The sequence below is a fragment of the Pipistrellus kuhlii genome, unplaced genomic scaffold (genome assembly GCF_014108245.1).
Source record: "Pipistrellus kuhlii isolate mPipKuh1 unplaced genomic scaffold, mPipKuh1.p scaffold_m20_p_1, whole genome shotgun sequence".
NCBI lineage: Eukaryota > Metazoa > Chordata > Mammalia > Chiroptera > Vespertilionidae > Pipistrellus > Pipistrellus kuhlii.
In genome coordinates, this window is record NW_023425404.1 from 37,712,582 (window position 1) to 37,735,078 (window position 22,497).

Genomic DNA, 22,497 nt, shown 5'->3' on the forward strand with positions numbered 1-22,497 from the left:
TTATGCTCTCTCAGTGGCCAAGGGGATGAGAGCATTTCCAGATCTATCTTCAGAATGACTATAATTTAGCAAGGAATTGTGTCTTAAGAATATCTCTCTCTCTTCCCTACACAATGAATTATAGCTAGAAAGTGAGGATGAGTAGCAACTTGCACTGAAGAGTAGACATTAAGGCAGAACTAGTACGTAAAAAGTTTCTTCCCCCTTCCCTTCTTTCTCTTTTTCCGTCCTCTGTAGTCTCCGTCCATTTTGGAATTTCTCCCCCTTTACCAGTTCTAACCTTCTTGTATTTCCTTCCCCTCCCTTCATAGTTTTTATTTCTCTCGCCTGCCCTTCAGCTTTGTTATGGCAGATGTGTTGCTAAAAAGGCCTGTAATTCCCTCATTTTCTAATTTAACATTTCAACCTCTCCCAAATTTAACACAGAAAGTGGTTTCCCCTCCACTTCTCTTCATCTACTCTGATCTTGAAAATTTAGTACTTTAAAACTTTGTGAAATTAAGGTTTATTTAGAAGCAGCCAGTTGGTTAGGGATTAAAAATATATATAAAGGACCACTCACAAAGAAAGTAATACATGTGGTAATAATACAGAGTAGACTGTACTAGTATATAAATATGTTATAAACATGTTAAACTATTTTCTGTTCTTTGCTTCATCTCTTAGATTAGTGGAACAAGAATGCCTACACACAGCCGCAGGAATCCAGTTTCCACAGAAACCAAAAGCCTGCCTGCTCAGCAAGTTGAAAATGAAGGAGGGGCTCCAAATAAAAGAAAAATAACATAAGGACTCTGCCATGGAAAATGAAGAAGAAACAGTTATAATAGTTCAACTTAGAAAAGTTTGAGGGGACATATGCCTAAAAGATCAGTAGACAAGATGAACATTTTTCTTTTAGTGTCCTTGAGAGTTCTTGAAAAAAATATGTTGGCTGTTTGGAAATGTTTTAACTAAAATGTAATGCTATACTCTTAACGCTTAATGTTTAAATAGAACCTAGTTATGTTTTAACATTACCATGGCAGGAAAATATATAGAAAAGAAAATTATTTTTGTAATAGACCTTTTTCAAAAATTGTATCATAAATAGGAAAATAATTTGCTTTTTTCCAAGAGCAACACTTATCCATTGTGTGTTATATTAATTAAGCTATATCACTAGCCTGCTGAGAGTGTTTCAAAAGGTTAAGTCTTGCCACTGTCAGAGATAATTTTGAGCAACATGAAACCTTGGTTCTCACTAATTGTGACAGTTCTTATATACAATTTTGAAATGATGATTGTTGCAGGTTAATAAAGAGAATACTTTTAAAAACTTAGCAAAATTCCATTGCAGAAGCCAAATTTTAAAATAAAAAGTTCCCTGCCTCTGAAAAGTTAACAATTTTTGTTGGGCCAACCATCAGTTTGTTAAACAACTTTTATTGTGTTACAGGTTTGATGACCAATACCTCTATCTCTTGGCACAAATCCCAGCTGAGTGTTGAAATATACTGAAAACAAAGAGATGAGCATGTTTTCTAGAAACATCTCATTATTTCAACTGATAAGGCTAATGTGTGGTAAAACATAAGCTATTTTTCCCTCATCTAGACTGATTAATTTAAATTTTCTATAACCATTTCAGTGAATTTGGAAAAAGACATGATCAACTGATATATAGCTAATTTGGTCTTAAGAAGGGATGGACTTATTTAATTTTTGTATTCTTGTGCTTTAATGTCCACTAAAGTTTTTAGAGATATATAAGGTTTTGTAATTGAATTCAATATGAGCTTTATTTTTGTAAATTTTATGTGTTTTATATTAATATTAGAAATTTACAATAATATAAAAAACCTAGAAATTTCTAGATTCCTAGAAATCTTCCCAATTGTGATAAGAATTGAGCATTTTCATTTTCAATTACCAAGTTTTATTTTGTTTAGTTTAGACTTTTGGTCAGTTATAAAATATTTTTTAATAAAATATTTTTATTTAATGAGTATCTGTAAAATTGTTTTATGTATTTTAACATATGATTTCCTCTTCCTCCCATTTCCTTTTTAAAACATTGATCCTCTTTTTTAATGGACATTTTTTTCTTGTTTGTTTGTTTTTTAGCTTTGTCACAGAGTCCCATGTCCCAGAAATAGCTTAGTTGTGACTCATTTGGCAATTAACCTAGAAAAAGTCAGGGATTTCCTTGGAACTTTCTCTTTAAAAAAAACAAAAAGACAACAACAACAACAACAAAAAACAGACAGTGATTTCTTCAGACTTCTAAATACCAGAAAGTCTTGGCTTTCATTTTTTTTTAATATATACTTTTTACTTAGTAAAATGATCTTGCAAGTGATTATTTTGAAATTATCTTAGCCATACATTTAAGTAACTGTGATAATGTATGTAAGCTAGTCTTAGTTTTCTACTTGTGCTTAATTAAGCCTTTTATAAAACATATATTTGATCATATCCTGTGTTCTTATTCATGATTCTTAGTGCTGAGAATGTGTAAGTAACAAAATGACATTGACAGTATGAGCAAAGATTTTTTTTTTTTCTAAGAACAAAACACTCAGTGTTAGATAGCAAGGATGTCATGGGCCTAGCCCACTTATACATCCATGGTGAAGGAATTGTTTATACATACCTCTTGGAAAATATTTAATTCAGTAAAATTTCATCTAAAGTAGGCCCCACTCTCATAGCGTGTATGTATACATATATCACAGTATTTATTTGTTTATTTGACTTACTGTCTTCTTCAATAGACTCCATGCATTGCCAGGACAGGGTGTATTTGTTTTGTTCACCACTATGTAACCACACCTAATGTAAGTGTATGTCCTATAGTTATTTAGTAAATATAGGTTGACTGTATAAATAAATGAATGTATATGTCAGGGATAGATTCTTTTCACATTCCAATGAAGGATGTGATACTGATGTATGTAAGTAAGTGCTCTGGTTAAGTTATGTGAGAAAGTCATCTAACCTAGACCTGATAATTAAGGCAGATTTTTTTAGATAAAGGTTGAGCTGAGTCTTTTAAAAATGAGTAGGAGTTGGGTCCTGGCTGGGTAGCTCAGTTGGTTAGAGCATCGTCCCAATATGCCAAGGTTTTGGATTCAGTCCCCAGTCTGGATACTTACAAAAATCAACCAACGAATGCACGAATAAGTGGAACAATAAATCAGTGTTTCTCCTCGCTTTAAAAATCAATAAAACTTAAAAACAAACAAATAACATGATGAGATATGTGCTTGGCAAACCTCTTGTTGCCATTAGTCTAAGGAATGGAATGGAGCTGGGAAAGACTATTGGAAGAAAGAAAAATTGGAAAACTGTGCTGTAATTAAAAAATGGTAAAGGCCCCAAGTTAAAGCTGTAAATATGGGGATGGACTTAAGTGATAATAGAAAAATGATAACTCAATGATATGGTTGATAGGGGGAGTCAAGTTTGGCCTCATGTTTCTCATTTGGAGTGCTGGGTATGTGATGGTTTTATGCACTGAGTAAGTAAGAGAATGGGAAGAAATTCAATAAAAATAAATGTTCATTGTCTTTCACCCTTTCTATTCCTTGGGTTTCAGGTTTGAATATTATATTTGCTATGTTTTGCTACATAATCAATTACCCCAAAATGTGACTGGTTAAAATAACAAACATGTATTATCCCAGAGCTTGTGTGTGGCAGGAGTCTGGATGCCACACAGCTGGGTGCCTGTGGCTCACTGCCTCTAATAAAGTTACAGTCAAGTTGTTGGCTGAGGCTGCAGTCACTTGAAGGGTTGTCTGGGGCTGGAGCATCTGCTTCCAAGAAGGCTCACTGTTGGTGGGGGTGGGATGTCAGTCTCTCACTGGGTAGTGCCAGGAAGCCTCTCTTCACTATATGCACCTCTCCATAGGTCTGCTTGAATGTCTTGGCATAGCAGCTGGCTTACCCCAGAGTGAGCAAGGAGGAAGTCAAAATATCTTATATTTGAGTCTTGGAAGTAAAGCACTGACTTCTGCCACATTCTCCATGTTAGAAATAACTTAGTTTCACCTCTTGAAGGAACGAATATAAAAAAGAATTTGTGAGCATATAATTAAGCTGCCACAAATGCTATGAACATTTTAAGTATCTAGAAGAACTAGGTTTAAGGTGGAAAGAAGAGAAAGGACATCACAAAACATCTTATTATCAACATGTTAAATCTGAGCTAGAGATAGTCAGTGTCAAACATAGTTGATCATTTAAATTTTGAATTCAAGACTGATCGCACCAATACAGATCTGGGAATCAGTGTGCCTTTGATATTTGAAATCAGAAAAAAATAATAAAATGACATGGAAATTAATGGAATAAAGAAAAAGCCATGATGGAGCCCCAAGGAAAATCACAAACTTCAGTAAAAGAAGTTTATTAAAATGGCAAGTGTGGAAGTCAGATTGATAAACCTTAGGAAATAAGTACAAAGTGAGGTGGAAACAATAAAAGTCTTCATTGCTAATTTGTCAGCAAAATTTGGAAATAATTTAACTATTTGGATTTTCTTTTGCAGTTGCAGAGGGAATTGACCTGTTGGTTCATTTCCAGTTCCAGTTAGATTCCGGGTTTGGACACCTCAAATATTTTAGAGGTAATAAGAGTTTAGTGTAGAGGGGGAAGAACACCTTTCCTTTCTAATATTTTATTATCAACATGCTAAATCTGAAGTTTCTGATGGACTTACAGATAAAGATACTAAGAGGCATGATGTGTGTTATAGTATATGGTACTTTTTAATCAAGCTTTAGAATATTTATATCAAGATTTGTTGAAATAATCCCCTTTATTACAACATCTCATTGAGATGTAATAAAGGGGATACATTTAATTGAACCTTACAGTCTTGCCATGTTCCTTTGGCTAATGTCCAAACTTCTTTTTTTTTTTATTATTATTATTATCTGTACATATGTCCAAACTTCTTACTACAGTATGTAAGGGCAGGTTCACAGACCTCCGTCTGGGGTTTGGGTCTGATCTGCTGAGCAAAGTTTTCTGAAAAAGTTGAGACCCAGGTGCATATTTCTAGGATGAGTCTCTAGATTGCCTCATCAAATAGGAATGCTCTCTCAAGAGTTCACCTTGGTATGTGTTTCAATATATGAGCTACTGTTTATAATCAAGCCAGGGGCTACAAAAGGGTTGTTTTTTTATAGCTGTACACACATGGTATAATATGGTTAATTATCTAAGGCAGTGGTCGGCAAACTGCGGCTCGCGAGCCACATGTGGCTCTTTGGCCCCTTAAGTGTGGCTCTTCCACAAAATGCCACGGACTGGGCAAGTCTATTTTGAAGAAGTGGCATTAGAAGAAGTTTAAGTTTAAAAAATTTGGCTCTCAAAAGAAATTTCAATCGTTGTACTGTTGCTATTTGGCTCTGTTGACTAATGAGTTTGCCGGCCACTGATCTGAGGAATGGGCGGGGAGAGGGGAACAGTGTAAATTAAATGCTGCTTTGAAAGTCAAGAAACAAAGATTCTGTGATTAGTGGGTTGAATTCCTCCTTCCCTTTTCTTGAGAAAATGCATTTCTTGAAGGGGAAAAAATATTTTCTATGCTTCCTATCTGGGTTTTACTTACCAACAACTATATATAGCACAGGGAGAGTATGTGTACAGCACAGAAGAGTATGTGCATCTTAATCCTGAGGCTCACTGCAGTAAGGCAGTGCCACACCGATGATGTGGATTTTGGGTCTCTTCCAAGCATCACATTAATGCACGTCTGCTCCAGCCAGACTTTGCCTTCACACGAATTAGCCGCACTTGTCCCTGCATGCGTGCCTTGGCACATAAAGCTACATCTGGTTGGATTTATTGTATTACCACCTATCAAAACTGTGCCTGACCTCTCTGGAGCTAATAATGCATTTTTGAGCATCAAAAAGGTCTAATACTTTATACCAATCTCTTGGGATTTATAGATAAATAAGATTGATTTCTGACTTAAAAATATTTCCTAATCTAGTTAGGGACAGATACACACACACACACACACACACACACACACACACACACACAGCTATAATATAAGGCAGAATAGTCAAATGGCACAATAGTGCATAGGAGTAAGAAAATGGGATGCTTGCGCATAAGGGAAACTTGTGGTAAAAATGGCCTTTGAGCTATATGTTTGAAAACAAGTAAAATATTAATATGGGCAAAAAGGAAGCAGAGCATTAGAGCATGAGGGGAAGTCATATGAAAAGTGCAGGTTTAGGAAATAGCAAGTATATTCATGTAATAAGCATGAGAGTAAAGGATAATAAATGGGAGATGGAGAGGTAAGTTAGAGCTTGATAGTGGAAGGTATTAACTAAATTCCAGATTTTAAAAGTAATCAGGGGACATTGAAACTTTTTGAGCAAGATGATATCAATTTTAGGAAATTTAAGTATTAAAGAATTATTTAGAAAGGAAGAAGACTTATGAAAAGGAGGTGTTAACTATACAAATAGCAGGCAGATGGTAAAGATGTAAACTGGAAAGTCATTTAAAAGTTAGCCCTTAGGAAAAAAAAAAAAAAAAAAGTTAGCCGTTAGAGTTAGCCCAGTCACCAAAATGAATGTCTACCTCAAATAAAGATGAGTCACAACTCAGTAACAGACAATAGGTGTTGGGAATACAAAGGTGAATTGAAGGTCCTGGCACATGAAACTATATGAAATTATGAAGTGAGAGGTTTCAAAGACTTAAAATATTAGAGGAAGAGTATGGATGAGGTTAAAAGACAAGTTATGTGTTCAACCAAATAGCAGTACAATAAAGGTGATGTACTATAGAACCCATAGACTGAAAATGCAGTCCGGAACACAGGAGAGAGAAATAGATAGGAAGGTTGGGAGCCTCTGCCCCTCTCTTTGGGCCAAGGAGCTGGGAGTTTGGTTACATACCCAATTAATTGAGCAAATACATATATTGAGAATAATAGGAAATGTATGTCCAGGAAGAGCACAACATCACTTTTGTGATGTATTACTGCCAAATATGCATAAGCCATGAGGAAACACTAGGGAAATTGAGGCATTAATCTCTCAAATAATCGGTAAGCAATCTTGAAAATAGCAGGGTTGCCCTGACAGATGTGGCTTAGTTGGGCATCCTGTGCGCCAAAAGTTTACCTATTCAATTCCAGTTTGGGCAGCTGATCTGTGTTTCACTCACATCAATGTTTCTCTCCCTCTCTCTAAAAATCAAAATATCTTTTTATATCAGGGTCATAAGAGATGAAATGTGTCACATAAAGATTAACCTAATGGACCCAGGCACCTAGGTTGAATCCTAGCCCAATAAAGGATGTTATTGGAACAATTGAAAATTTGAATGGAGTGGATTATGTGCTAGTATGGATATGAATTTCCTGATTTCGGTGTGGTTATGTCAGACTGCCCTATACTTAAACACTGAGGTATAAATTAGTAATGGTGTCTGCAACTTACTCTGAAATTGGAGGACTCAGGCAGAGATATGTTAACAGGGAGTCTTGAAAGGATGACACAGGAGCTATGTGTACTATTCCTGTAATTTTTATATGTTTGAGATTGTTTCAGACTAAACCCTGTAAGAAGGGTATAATTCACAGTATCAAGTACTACTGGAGGTCACAGAGGACAGATAAAATTTGGGGCAGGTTGGGGGGTGGGAGCGGAAGGGGAAAGTCTCTTGGGTTCAAAAATCAATCAGGCATAAACACAAAAGTGTTGAAATGAGAAAATCAGGGATTCCTGTTTTGGGGGTCTATGACATGAAACTTATTCAAATCACTAACAGCCTTTCTCTAAATTCCTAATTATAATACCACAAATTCTAAATCTCAGATGTTATCCTATTTTTCTTTGGGGATTTTGTATACATCCCCAAACAGATGGTAATCTTCTCATGGGCAATGGTTGTGTCTTTATACAGACTCTCTGTTTACCCCCAAACCAGTCCCAGAGTCAGGCAGCCTCCAGATGTTCTTTCAATGCGTACTAACTCGAGCAGATACCCAGAGCTCCCCATAGGCCAGCAGATAGCGAGGTTGTCTCCACTGCAGTCTCAGATCTCCCCACCCACCAGGGCAGGTCTGCAGGCACCTATGCGCCCCTCACAAGAAAATAAATATTTAAAACTTGTGTTTCTTAAAGGCAACACCAGTCACCCCTAAAAAGAATAAAGCTCTACATTTTGGATACATTTTACAACACTATCTCATTTAAGAGTAACAAAACAAAACAAAACAAAATACAAATTCAGGTTAGGCTTAACCATTTGGAAGATACCATATTTCAAAACCACTTAAAAACATTCTACCTGGCAGCCAACACTTTGTCTGGACAAGTCTGTGAGTCTACTTGGACCAGAAACAAAGCAAAGCAAAACAAACTCCTTATCAAAGGGAGAGATGGGTGTCAAATCACTGGCATGCTGAAAAGCTGCCTGTTGTTTCACAAATCTCTACAGCTGATGTCCTCCAAGGCCAAGTCAACCCAGGCCTTCCACAGCTTAGCAAGCTGGGCTTTCAACAAACCTTTACCCAATTTAGGCTCCTCTACTGTGAGGTTTTCTGGATTTAGCTGTTACACTGGACTCCAAATAAATGAGGATATTGTGTCCAGGAGCAGTCTTACTGATGGCATAATCCTCCCTGAGGGAGTATTTAAATTTGCACCTAAAGTTTTCAACTGAAAATGAGAAATGAGTCCAAAAAAAAAAAAAAAAAAAAATTCAAGTGATTACAATCTCTGTTTAATTGGATGAGAAAGTTAACATATCTATACAACTAAGAAATAGTATGTATTTTATGGAGCTTGTGTTTTATTTTTATCTATTTGGTTCTGGACCCCAACACTAGGTGAATGTGAAAAATGAAGGATTGAACACATTTTGCAAGTATAATTTCTGCCCTCTGCCCCAACAAAAGTGATGCAAATTTGAGTTTCCCAAGTGCCACACTGGGCAGCTGGAAATAGCCTCTGTCCTATCCCAACATGCGGTCTCATGGAATTGCACAATGACCTCTTTGAGTTCAGAAAGGGGGTGAAATCGCAGTGCATTAGGCTTGAATGTCTCTGTGTATGTGTGCATGTTGGGAGGCTAATAAAGTGGTAGGTCAGTCCCTAATTCAGTTTGGCTTTTTTTTAATGCTACACTCTAGTGCCTGAAAACTTCTACTCTTAAGGAGAAAGGACTGTGTAACTTAGTGAGAGCCTAAGGCCAAAATGTCATTTTGCATACAAGGAAGTGCTGAGTTTGCTGTGAGCCAGGCCTTCTGCCTCCCAGGAGCCCACGCTGGAGTTAATTCATATCCAGCAGTTGGAGAAGTTCTTAAGACTGTCAGCTGCAACTTGAAGAGAAGTATGAGAGGTCAGGTCTTAGAAGGAGCCAGCCCAGAGCTGGAATTTGTTGGATGAGGCATCTGGAGTGGGGTTTGGAGGTGAGCACCTCCTTAGAGTCTCCACTCCATCATTTGCTCAGACAATACCTCTCCTCTCTGAGCCAAGTCTTTTCATCTGTAAAATCCAGATATTTATGCCTTCCCAGCATATCCTACAGGCTCTAGTGGCCTTCAATATATAATAGGTATAAAAGTTCTTCTTAACCTGCCACTAGCCCACTGTTTAAGTGTGAAGTGTTGTCAAATTAAATCAATGAGCCATGTATGTCATTTGAGCTAAAACTGGAAAGGAGTTTGACAGACTGGAAGGGAAATTCCAAGCTGAGAGACAAAAGTATGATCAATGTTGCAGAGGTACAGACACGCATAGCATGTTGGAATAGCAGGTCTTCCAGGGTGGCTCAGACCTGGCCAGGTGCCCTTGGTGAAGGCCCCAAAAGGAACTGCTAGAAGCATTCTGGGGAGAACTCAGTATGAAGCCCTGGGTGCCTTATAGAGACTGCAGGTGTTGTCTTGAGACAGGGAGTAATCAGAAGGCTTTTAACGGGGTGGCAATAGAGGCAGGCAGCATGGTTAAACTTCCACAATGGGAAGCGTGGCTATAATATGTAAGATAGGTTTGGAGGCACAAGAGAAGCTAGGGAAGTCTGATGGAGGAAGATCAGGAGACGCTATTTTTTAAATCTAAACAAAAGCCTCAGAGATTAATCTTACTTGGCAATCTGTCATCTTTGTTTCTTCATTATCAAATATACCTGCCATGTTGGTGAGAGTGTGGCCAAGAAAATGAGATCTTAAATCTACTGGAGTTGGGCATCAGATGTAGGGTGATAAGTACTGCAGACTCTCAGACCAGTTGGGTTAGATGCCTTTCCATCTACAGCCCAAAGCTAGAGGGTAAGGTTATCTTTGCAAAAATAATATTCTGGGAGATTGAACTCCATTTATATTATAATATTTGGAAGTGGACTCTAAATCTCAGGATGGGGGAAGGTTGGTATCCTAAGAAAGTCTAAAAAAAAAAAAAAAAAAAGAAGAAAAAAAATAGCCAACAGTCCTAGCTGACTTGGCTCAGTAGATAGAGTGTTGTCCTTCCAACTGAAAGGTCCAGTGTACAATTCAGGTCTTGGGCACATGCCCGGGTTGCAGGCTTAATCCCCAGTGTGAGGTGTGTAGGAAGCAGCCGATCAATAATTCTCTCTCATCATTGATGTTTCTCTCTCTCCTCCCTTCCTCTCTGAAATAAAAAAGTATATATTTAAAAAATAACAAAATAAAAAGCCAAACTCAATTAGGGACTGACCCTACCATTTTATTAGCTCCCAGCATGCACACAATACAGAGACATTCATGTCTAATGCACTGTGATTTCACAATTCCTTCACCCTTTTTAGCCCTGGTTAGGTAGCTCTATTGGTTTGAGGATCTTCTGATTCCCCAAGATTGTGGGTATGATCCCTGGTCAGGACAAATACAAGAATAAACCAATGGATGCATATATAAATGGAACAGTAAATCGATGTTTCTATCTCTTTCCCTCTTTTCCTCCCTCCCTCCACTTCCCTTCCTCTTTCTAAAATCAATTTTTTAAAATATATTTTTATTGAATTCAGAAAGGAAGGGAGAGATAGAAACATCAATGATGAGAGAGAATCATTGATTGGCTGCCTCCTGCATGCCCCCCAATGGGGATCAAGCCAGCAACCTGAGCATATGCCCTAACTGGGAATGGAACGGATGACCTCTTGGTTCCTGGGTCTACACTCAACCACTGGGCTATACCTGTCAGGGCTCTAAAAAACAATCTTTAAAAAAGGTTACTATAAATGTTACTTTTACCTACTTGGTCTCTCTCTTAACCTTTTAAAACTGTAAAATAAAAAGGAAGTGAGCCTACCAGCTGAGCCCAGATGCCCCAACTGAAACCCAAGTTCCCCTCCACTGAGGAGCTTGAGGGTCAAAGTAAGTCATGCCATGAGCTCTTCCCAAGAATGCTTGGATATTCATGTGATGTACCGTATTTTTTGGACCATAAGATGCTCCGGACCATAAGACACACCAGTTTTTAGAGAAGGGAAATGAAGAAAAAAAGATTCTGAAACAAATAGTGTCCTAAAATATTTTATGTGCATTAAAACCCAACATCACAGTCATAAACACATGTAATCAACCCTGTAAAGTAAACAGCAGCATTTAGAACCATTTTAGAGCCGGGCAAGCACAGAGACCACACAGAGCCGGGCAAGTAAAAAAACTTTTTTTTTAAAGTATATGTGTAGGCTATATTTGGACCATAAGACACAGGGACTTTTCCCCCCCACTTCTGGGGGGAAAAAAAGTGCGTCTTATGGTCTGAAAAATAAGGTATATGTTAATGTTTCAAATGAGTACTACAGCCTGGAAAGAGAACATTTGCTTGGTTGAGACTACGTAGTAATCTGAGACCAGCACTGCCAGCCCCTCCAGCCCTGTGGGTCTCAGCCATTGCTCTTCAGTTTGGTGTCATAGGTCTGAACACTTCATGTATTCTTTTTAACAATACAAGGCAGGTCATGTTATTAAGTGCATAATGTATTAGCAGACACATTTGTGAAAAGACCAATAGAAGCAATGGTAGTTAGTAACTTTGAGAATGATTTCAGATTTTGAAGGAAGCGTAACACTGCAGATCCAGGAAAGGGACTGGCTGGCAGGGTCTTTGACTGACTTTGCGTCCACTAACTCTGAGGTCCTTTCCTCTGCAGCTCTCTGGGGCGGTGCCTAAGTTTGTTCCAGCTCTCTAGACTGCCCACAAGGGGAATGCCACTGGCTCTGGAAAAGGGAGGGGCTGATGGTGGTAACTGAATCCATCTTGATGATGATCTACAGGAGACTGATGTCATTCATTGGAAACTTCAACCAGCTGGGTCATGGGAGTGTTGGCTTTGAGGCTTTTTTTGGTGTGTAAGTACCTTACCCAGAGGTATGTTATTACTGAAGATTCCATTTCAGCCCACTCTATTTTTGGATATTGTCACACACAAAACCAAAAAGCAAATACTTTTAAATAGTTATAACGTGATTTTGAATATTTGGTATCTCAGGAACTCTGGAATTTTTATTGGACTGATCGATAGCCACTTCAGGCCTCATATCAGAAAGATCACATTTTCTTAAAAGTAGAGATTAGATACTGCTGAGTCCATGGAGCAATGTAATCATGTAAGAGTCTGGTCATGGCTTCATGTATTTTTAACCCCAGTGAGCAATATCCTTCCCTCCTATTGTCCTTTGCCCTCTTAGTCATGAGCCCCGGCTCAAGAATGACCTTTAAATGTTCCCCCAAACTCCTCTCAAGTGACCAGAATTTGGCTTAGGCTCTAGGGTCGTGGTCGGCAAACTGTGGCTCTGGAGTCACATGCAGCTCTTTAGCCCCTTGAATGTGGCTCTTCCACAAAACACCATGGCCTGAGCGAGTCTATTTTGAAGAAGTAGTGTTAGAAGAAGTTTAAGTTTAAAAGATTTGGCTCTCAAAAAACATTTCAATTATTGTACTTTTGATATTTGGCTCTGTTGACTAATGAGTTTGCCGACCTCTGCTTTAGGGTAATACTTTAGTAGAGAAGTTCCAAAAATACTCCCACGATAGTGGCATTAAGTAAATACATGACTTTTCTAGAGGCTTATCCTCTGTCTGTTTTTATACTGGAATGTTCTTTTAAAAATTAACAGCCTCACCTCTCTGCAGTGACACTCCCTTTGGATATTGAATGCACTGGTATATGTGCCATTTCCTCTTTTATGCTTACACAATGACTTACACATCTGTGAGTAACTGACTGTACTGGCCAGATGGAATGTGTGACTTCCTTTCGCTGACTGGGGAACTGCTGACAGATTTGCCGTTCATCCGTTGGGCTCCTCTACCTCTTTGATTTCATTTCTGATGTATTTTATCAAATTGATTACTTACTTACCTCCACTAGACTATAAGGTTGGAGTTACCTGGTTTCTTGCTAGTTTGCTTCTGCTATACCGTCCTGTCTTAGGGCCTAGCAAATAGTGGGTGCCCAATGTTTGCTAAATCAAATGAAGTTGTCTTCAGAATTCCTGAATTTTTATGGTCAGACACTGGCAGCTTTTTCAGGAACACGGGTGATCAAAAACCACCGAGGCTTCCATCTGTACTAGAATAAGCATTTTACCAATTTCATAGAAAAATATTTGTAAAGCACTTGCTAAATACAAAAATCCACGTAATTGATCATTGAAGATAAAAAATAGGAGGTGCTGGATGCAGAGAGACCTTTCAGAAAATATTTCCAAGTTAAGCATTTTCTGAAGTACATTTTTCCATTTTTTTACAATCTTAACAGTTTTTCTTAAATTTCTTCTTTTGAGCTCCAGCCTACTAGAGTTGAGTGTTTTTTCCACCCCACCCTAGTTGCTATAGCTGATGAATCATAGTAACCAGAGACGGGAAAGACCAGTGAAATCATCTGGCTTATCGCCAGATTAGGGAGTGTAGCATGGGATTTGGAGAAGACTAACCTCTCACTTAAAAAGAGAAAAGAAAAAGTAAGAGAGAAAGAACACTGCAGCCAGAGCTGATTAGAGCAGCTCACCCATCTGTTTGTCTTTTGCTTCTAGCATAGCCCTAAGACCTACCCTATGGAAAGTAATCAGGAATTCCGATCAAGGGCCCCAGGAAAACCAAAGTGTTAAAGGAGTAGAGCTCAATGTGTACTCCCTGAGTAATGAAGTAGAATTAGAAACCTTTCAGTGATTGTGATAACCAAGTCTTATAGAATCTGAGACTGTTTTAGAAAGACTACACTTTTAAGAGCTAGCCAGGACCTTTGCAGATGACCTGAGCTAAACTGCCTCGTTCCCAGATGCAGAAAAGGAGCACCGGTCGATCCGTGTCTCTCTATTACAGTCACACAGTACAGTAAAACTTCGATATAACCGACTAATTCCAGCGAACGTCCATTATATAATCAAGTTGGTTTCTAGATGCGTATGTTAAAAAAATTGACAAATTAGTTTACCTGTTTTCACTTGTGTAGACATATTTGTGTAATGAAAATTATGTATGAAAACTTTAATCTCACAGAAAAATTTTCTTCATTTATTACATTAATTTTAAATTTATCCTGAATAGATCTAATAAATGCATACATTCACCAGTCACTGAGAGGAAACAAATGCACACAGCTGGCTGTGGCTTAGGACACGTGGGAACATCTGCTTGGAGGCATTCAAACTGCTGCAGAAAGTCACGCCACGTGAAAACAGAACCAGTTACTGTGTCCAATGCAGTGTGATCACGAGCTAATCATTCGCCCAACTTTGTTTAAGAGTGGTGACTCTTAGATATGTAGACTGTAGTTGTAGATATGTAATATTTATTTATGCCAGCAAAATTACTGCAGTATTTTTCCAAAATAATAGCCTATTCACTAAAATTTATTAAAAATAACAGTGAATTAATAACAAAAAATGACCTATTAATTTAATTATAAGCAAATCTTCATTGAAAGCATTTTAAAATTAATAGGGTGTTAATTTTCACATGACATATTGACTGGAAATTTTGTCTGTTAAATCTGAAGTCCATTAAATTGAGGTCCACAAAATGGAGGGTTTACTATTGATATATCCTCTTCCTCCATGTTCTCTATTATGTTGTTCTTTCAAGAAATAGCAAAGCTGATTTAGCATCCTTATTCCCTTCACATCAATCAAGCCTGACCCCCAGGCATTACTTGTCTTTGAGCCACAGAGACAAGGACACTTCAGCCCCACTTGCAGTCCCTCCACCATTTTCCTTGCTTCCCTCGGACTTGCTTCTGTGTTGTTCCTGCTGCAGAATCATGGCTTCATCTCCTGTTCAAATTCTGCTCCTGTCTTTTGGACTTTTTAACAAATCTCAATGTCCATAGCTCCTCTCTTGGTACTTAGTTTAGCTCTACCCCAGCTTCCAATGTCCTCTCATAGCATCCCTACCCCAACCTCTTGGCTTGTCAAACCAGCACCATGCCACCTGCTTTTTGCCAGTGCCCCCTTACAGTGAGGAGGGATGATTGTGCTACATGGATGGTGATAGCATCTACATTTTTTTTTTAAGTTTTTATTGTTCATATTATTACAAATGTTCCTTTTCCCCCCGCACCACCATTGCTCTCCTCCACCAGGTTCCCACCCCACCCTCTGCCCTTTCCCCTCTCCCCATTGTCCTCATCCATAGGTGCACAGTTTATGTTCAGTCTCTTCCCACATCCCCCTCTCCCCTTTTCCCCAAGAATCGTCAGTTCACTCCCCTTCCATACCTCTGATTCTATTATATTCAACAGTTAATATTGTTCATCAGATTTTTTTATTTATTTTTATTTTTTTATTTTTTATTTTTATTTATTTTTATATATTTTATTGATTTTGTACAGAGAGGAAGGGAGAGAGATAGAGAGTTAGAAACATCAATGAGAGAGAGTCATCGATCAGCTGCCTCTTGCACACCCCCTACTGGGGATATGCCCGCAACCAAGGTACATGCCCTTGACCGGAATCGAACCCGGGACCCTTCAGTCCCCAAGCCGACCCTCTATCCATTAAGCCAAACCGGTCTCGGCATGTTCATCAGATTTTTTTAATTTCCTTGGTTTTTAGATTCACTTGTTGATAGTTATGTATTTGTTGTTCATAATTTTTATCTTTGTTTACTTTCTCTTCTGAAAGAACCCCCTTCAGCAATTCATATAATTCTGGTTTGGCGGTGATGAACTCCTTTAGCTTTTTTTTATTAGTGAAGCTCTTTATCTGACCTTCAATTATGAGTGATAGCTTTGCTGGGTAGATTATTTTTGGCTGTAGGTTCTTGTTATTCATCATCTTGAATATTTCTTGCCATTCCCATCTGGCCTGCATGGTTTCTGTTGAGAAATCAGCTGACAATCGTATAGGTGCTCCCTTATAGGTTACTACCTTCTTTGCTCTTGCTTCTTTTAATATTCTCTCTTTGTCTTTTGCTCTTGGAATTTTAATAATGATGTGTCTCGGTGTGGTCCTCTTTGGATTCCTTTTGTTTGGAGTTCTGTGCGCTTCCTGGACTTGTAAGTCTAATTCTTTCACCAGGCGGGGGAAGTTTTCTGTCACTATTTCTTTCAGTATGTTTTCGATATCTTGCTCTCTCTCATCTTCTGGGACCCCCATAATTCTGATGTTGGTTTGCTTAAAGTTGTCCCAGAGGTTTCTTACATTATCTTCAATTTTCTGGATTCTCTTGCCTTCTAGCTTCTGTGGAGGAGTGTCTTCTGGCTCTTTATGTTCCAAATATTTGACTTGATTCTTGCGATCTTCCCTTCTGTTTTTAGGACTCTGTAAAATATTTTTTATTTCAGACAATGTATTCTTTATTTCTTGTTGATCCCTTATCATTTCTTGTTGACTCCTTATTAATTCTAGTTGATCTCTTTTCATATCCTCATAGGCCTTATCCATCTTTTCTAGGAAATTCTTGAAAAACCTTATAAACGTAGATTTGAACTCTATATCCAGATGCTTTTTGTCCTCCATTTCTTTCGTTTGTGATCTATTTTGTTGTCGAATTTCGCAGTTACAGATGGGACGGGGTTTCAGGGTGGAGCCTGCAGCTTTGGCTTCCTTCAGCCCCGCCCTATGCGGGTCCTTCAGTGCTCGCTGCTGGCGCCTCTGAGAGAAAGGTGCCCTCAATTTTTGCCTGCTGCCAAACAGTCTATGCTCTCCCACAATGAGCCCGGTACTGGGGTTCAGTTCAGTTGGAAGTGGAGTTGGAGGTGGCGTTCAGAGCAGTCTGGAGCCCCAGTCTCCTTCCCGTCAGGGCAATCCCGCGGCACAGCCGACCGTCCCTTCTCTGCATGCAGTGTGTGCACCACCACCACTGGGACCTCCTTTCGCCTCTCCCTGGGGTTCCGCCTTACAGCCCAGCTCCCTATGGCTGAGCCTGAGTCCCTGGGGTCTGGCCTAGAACTGGGGTTCAGAGCAGTCGGGGGCCCAGCACAGTCGGAGTTTTATCTCCTTTCCGCTAGGGAACGCCCGCCAGGCACTCGGCCTCCCTCCTCTCCGGCTCCGTCCTCTCTGCAAGCGCCGTGTCTCTGTACCTTGGGCTTTTCCAGCTCCTCCGTGCCTCCTTCTGGTTTTCTCCTTGCTTCTCGCTGTAGAATTTCCAGTCAGTCAACCTTCCTGTAGTTCTGGGCAATGTCCGTTTTATATTTTAGTTGTATTTTATTGAAATTGTTGTGTGGGGCTGTGGCTAGGTGTTCACCTGGGCGCAGCCATCTTGGATCTCCGATAGCACCTACATTCTTGAGAGCAATCCCGTATCTAGCTACCTGAGTGTTAGCACAGGTTCACATTATTAGAAGTCTAAGTTCCTTTGCAACATTAGAGATATTCAACAGTTGCCTGTGGTTTATTTGTATAATATTCTGGACAGCCTCACTTTTCTTTAAAGTGGTATTTCTTGATCACAGCTCTACATTTGGATAATGTAGGGATTAAAACCATGCTAAGGTCCCATGATCCAAAGAGTCTAAATTAAAGTAACAATTTTATGTGGATATTTTCAGTTTCACAAGGGCTATTCATCCCATTTTGGGAAAAAAAAAAAAAAAAAGGAAGACAGAGACATAAGGTCAATAATATTTGATAAAAATTATTTCTTGATCTTCTTGTAAAGAGATATAATTTGGTAATTCCAAGTACTTACATTTAGAAATTTTATTGGGCCTTTTCTAATCTACATTAATAAAAGACTAAGATGCAAATTGGCTGTACCTTTGAAACACCCACCAATCAATCAAAGAGTGAGTATGCAAATTAACCCAAACAAAGATGGTGGTTTAATTTGTGTATGCAGGCCATGAGGGTGGTGGGAGAAGCGACAAGGTGTTCTGCACCATCCTAGTTATTCCAGGCCTCTGGGCAGCATGGGAAGGTGGAAAGGCAGCTCTGGCTGGAGCAAAGGCTATGCCAGCAGCCAGGGGAAGGAAGGTGCGTTCTTGCTTGAATCTTTGTGCATTGATAAAACATGTTATGTTTGGTGATATCCATGTGCATGTATATGATAAATATACTTAAATGTATTACATTTGCATATTAAGGACTGAATATTACAGTTAAAAGGGAACTTAAGATTTTCTAGTCAAAACCCCTCATTTTTGCTCCACCAGTGTGGCACAGTAGTTGAGTATCTACCTATAAACCAGGAGGTCACAGCTCCATTCCCAGTCCAGGCATATGCCAAGGTTGTGGGCTCAATCCCCACTAGGGGGTGTGCAGGAGGCAACCAATCAGTGATTCAATCTCATCATTGATGTTTCCATCTCTCTCTCCATCCATTTTTCCTCCTCTCCAAAATCAATTAAATATATATATATCATCCTCATTTTCCAGGTAAGAAACTTACCCAGAGAGCCTAGGTCAAGCATGTCAAACTTGGCCCACAGGCCACATGCAGCTCACAACGAATATTTTTGTGGCCCAGCCAATATAATGGTATGTAAGAAATGTTTTGATAAAAATTTTGTAGCTTAATTTTTACAATATCCTCTTATACATAATTATTAATAACAAACTACAACATTCGCTAATGACTGATTACTCTAATCATGTTGCATTCATTTCCCTTACGCACCTTACACACAGGTGTACCATTTCTTTCCACTAATACTAGCAGTGACTATTTTAGCAGCTGATTGCCACATCATTAGTCTTGGACTGACTTGTTTGGTGTGTGAAACAGGAAATATTTTGCTTTCGGAGAACAGGAAAAATAGGTTTATTTGCATTATGCTTATTAATTTGTACAGTTATTCAGTGTCTGGTAAGTTAATGTTTTTATATATATATATATATATATATATATATATATATATATATATAGAATATATGTGAAAAATATCATCAAGAAAATTAAAGTTTTCCCTAAAGCATGGCATGGACTATCAATCTTAATTTGTAAGAAGGAAGTTTTTTTTATACTAGCTATATATCTTTTTTTTCAATTGTTTAAAATTATAGAAGTAATATGTATTCATTGTTAACAAAGCTCAAATAATACTTCTAAAAGTGTATATAATAAAAGGTGAACATTCTCCTTCACACAAATAGATCATTTTCTTTCCCCAAAGTAACCAATATTAGTTTGGTGTATATCCTTCCAAATATTTACATATACACACACACACACACACACACACACATACACACACACATACACACACACGTATACACCAACACATACACACACACGTATACACCAACACATACACACACACGTATACACCAACACATATATAAATGTATATAACATAAATATTAATATAGAGTCAAAATAGTCATATTAGTCTAGTTGATTTTTTTTTATTAACTCAGCTGACAAAAGGCCTTCAGAGTTTTAAAATATCCAAAATGGTCCACATGTATATCTAGTGGTTACCTAGTAAAGATAAAAACATTCAAATTGTAGCTACCTTTGTGTGGGTATTTTCATACTCATGTTACATATTTTATTTTATGAAAAATACTGTCCTCTTTTGAGAAAATGCTTATAATTAGATATATCTTTTATTACAGAATTCAGATTTTTCCACTGATAACAGACACTTAGCACTTAAGTATTTGTACATTTTTTTGTGCAACATTATGTGGAAAATGTTGCTTAAAGACATGAGAGAGTCTGGCAGAGTTTAAAATGTCCATCCTCTGCCTTGCCAAACCACAAAAAATGTGCTGAGGTAAGAACTCAGATGCTGAGGGCTCAGAAAGCATCCCAGTATCCCAGCGAGTGAACATGAGGATAATCACAATGCAGTGGGCATTTTTAACAAAATTTATTTTCATAATGTTTTTAAAAAAATATATTTTATTCATTTTTTTTTAGAGAGAGGAAGAAAGAGGGATAGAGAGTCAGAAACATTGATCAGCTGCCTCCTGCACACCTTCTACTGGGATGTGCCCTTGCTCGGAATCGAACCTGGGACTTTTCAGTTTCCAGGTCGATGCTTTATCCACTGAGCCAAACCAGTTAGGGCTTTTGTAATGTTTTTTTATACCAGCATTGCCACCCACGATGCCAGCAAGACACCATCAAGCCCACATTCTGCTTGTCCTTCCAGTTAACACTATTTTTTAAATTCATCCATGTTAGAACATATTGATCTATTCCATTCTCTTCAGCAACTTAATTTTAACTTGGCCTCACTCCTGAACACTAAGAGTCTTTAAACTTTAAAATGCTGCAGTAAAAATCCTTATACACATACTGTTGTGGTCATGTCTGACCACTTCACAATAGCTTTCTAGATTTCAAGGACATGGACATCTTAAACATTGAGAGATACTACTGCATTGTCTTCCCACCATAGCATATGAGAATTCCCAGCTCACCCATTGCCAACGGCACTGGATCAACTTCTTAATTTTTGGCAGGTGAGTGTAAGGAGGAATGAGAGCAATGTAGTTAGTGAATTTGTGGTGAGAAGTCCAGTAGTAACAGGTACTGGTAAGACAATGTCAGCACAATAGGAAACAAGCAAATGGCTCTCCTTAGGGAGCTCCTGCCTGGTTACAGAAACCAATAAATAAAATACAATGGTGCAAGGTGACCCCTGAGAGAGGAGAGGTTTATGAAAATTGCAAAGAGAAGCAGATTAGAGCCACATCTGCCTGAAGGGCTTGGAAAAGACTTTCCTTCATGAGAAAATAATATTTGCTCTAAGCCTGAAGATGAGGCAAGGTTCATGGGAAAGGCATTCCAGGCAGGGGAATAGCATGGAGAAAGGCATGGAGTATGAGTGTGCTTGGCAGTGGTGCATGATGGGAGTGAGGGGGAAATGTGGGAAATAAGACCACCAGGAAGGTCAGACCCCATGGAAAGGGTTTCAGGGAGGAGTCATATAATCAGAACTACTTTTAAGAAAGATAATTCTGGATGCCTTGTAGAGCAAGAATTGAAACGAAAGGATCAGTTACCGCTGGAAAAGAGAGGTTGGAGCTGCTATACTTGGTTTCCATGAAAATAGACATTGGGATTTGTCCACACCAAAAGCTCCTTGTGTGATTTGGGTCATGATACCTTAATTCAACAATAGTTTATTGAATAGTTTACCACGAGTTCAACAGGGCTAGATGCTGAAAATACCCAAAAACTAATGAAATAACCACTGTTCCTTCAATACCTGCCAGGCACTTTTTATACGTTGTCTAATCTTTACAATGGTCCTGCCATATCACAAATTAGAAAACAGGCTTTCAAAACTCCACCTGGCCAGGAAGAGGCAGAAACAGAATGAGAACCTGGGACCAGCTCAGTCCAAATTCCATGTTGTGTTCACTCAGTCTCTGATTATCTTTCCATCCTTTTCTTCTTTCTTTCCTTCCTCTGTTAATTTTTATCTTTAGCCAAGTTATACATGTGAATATTTTTAAAAGCCACATATTTACCCAATAAGTCTATATAGTTGTATATCAGTTAGAGTTAAATTTGTTAGTAACAGAGACTGGAAATAATTTAAATAAGGCATATATAAAATACTAGAAGCCTGGTGCACAGGATTTGTGCACAGGGAAGGGGGTGTCCCTCAGCCCAGCTTGTGCCCTCTCCAGTCCAGGACTCCTCGGGGGATGTCCACCTAAACCAGCAGTCAGACATCCCTCTCGCAGCCCAGGGCTCTCGCAGCCCAGGACCCTTGCTCCTTACCATCTGCTTGCAGAGGAGGCAGGAGAGACTTCTGGCTGAGCGGTGCTCCCCCTGTGGGAGCACATTGACCACCAGGGGAAGCTCCTGCTTTGAGCATATGCCCCTGGTGGTCAATGTGGGTCATAGTGACCAGCCATTCTGTTGTTAGATCAATTTGCATATTATGTTTTTATTATATAGGATATCTGAAGGAAAGCAGTTCAGAGTTGAATTGATGAATTCACAGTCATCAGGGAAATGGTCTCCCCCTAACTTTCCTCCTGTGCTTTTGTTTTTATCCTCAAGTTTTTGGTTTTTCATCCTTCATACCTTTCAGTTTTTCTCAAGGTCCACAGTAACGGAGAGAGCTCCAGCCATCACATCAAGTAGTAGGCAAAGGAAA

At 38.7% G+C, this 22,497-nt stretch overlaps 1 protein-coding gene and 1 long non-coding RNA gene across 5 annotated transcripts in view; one reads left to right on the top strand and one right to left on the bottom strand.

Annotated features, from left to right (window-relative positions):
* ICE2 (interactor of little elongation complex ELL subunit 2) overlaps nt 1-1,644 on the top strand; it is a 75,864-nt gene extending 74,220 nt beyond the window's left edge. For all 4 annotated transcript variants that reach the window (XM_036440098.2, XM_045581979.1, XM_036440093.2 and 1 more), the window contains one exon: nt 667-1,644. In XM_036440098.2, the coding sequence (XP_036295991.1) occupies nt 667-789 (123 nt within the window). In that variant the 3' untranslated portion in view covers nt 790-1,644. The remainder of the gene's footprint in view (nt 1-666) is intronic.
* LOC123652389 lies at nt 1,114-10,484 on the bottom strand. Its single transcript, XR_006741713.1, has 3 exons — nt 10,464-10,484; nt 8,991-8,997; nt 1,114-1,201 (listed from the first exon to the last, which is right to left on the bottom strand). It is a non-coding gene; the product is annotated as an uncharacterized LOC123652389 (long non-coding RNA).
* Nucleotides 10,485-22,497: the final 12,013 nt, after the last annotated feature.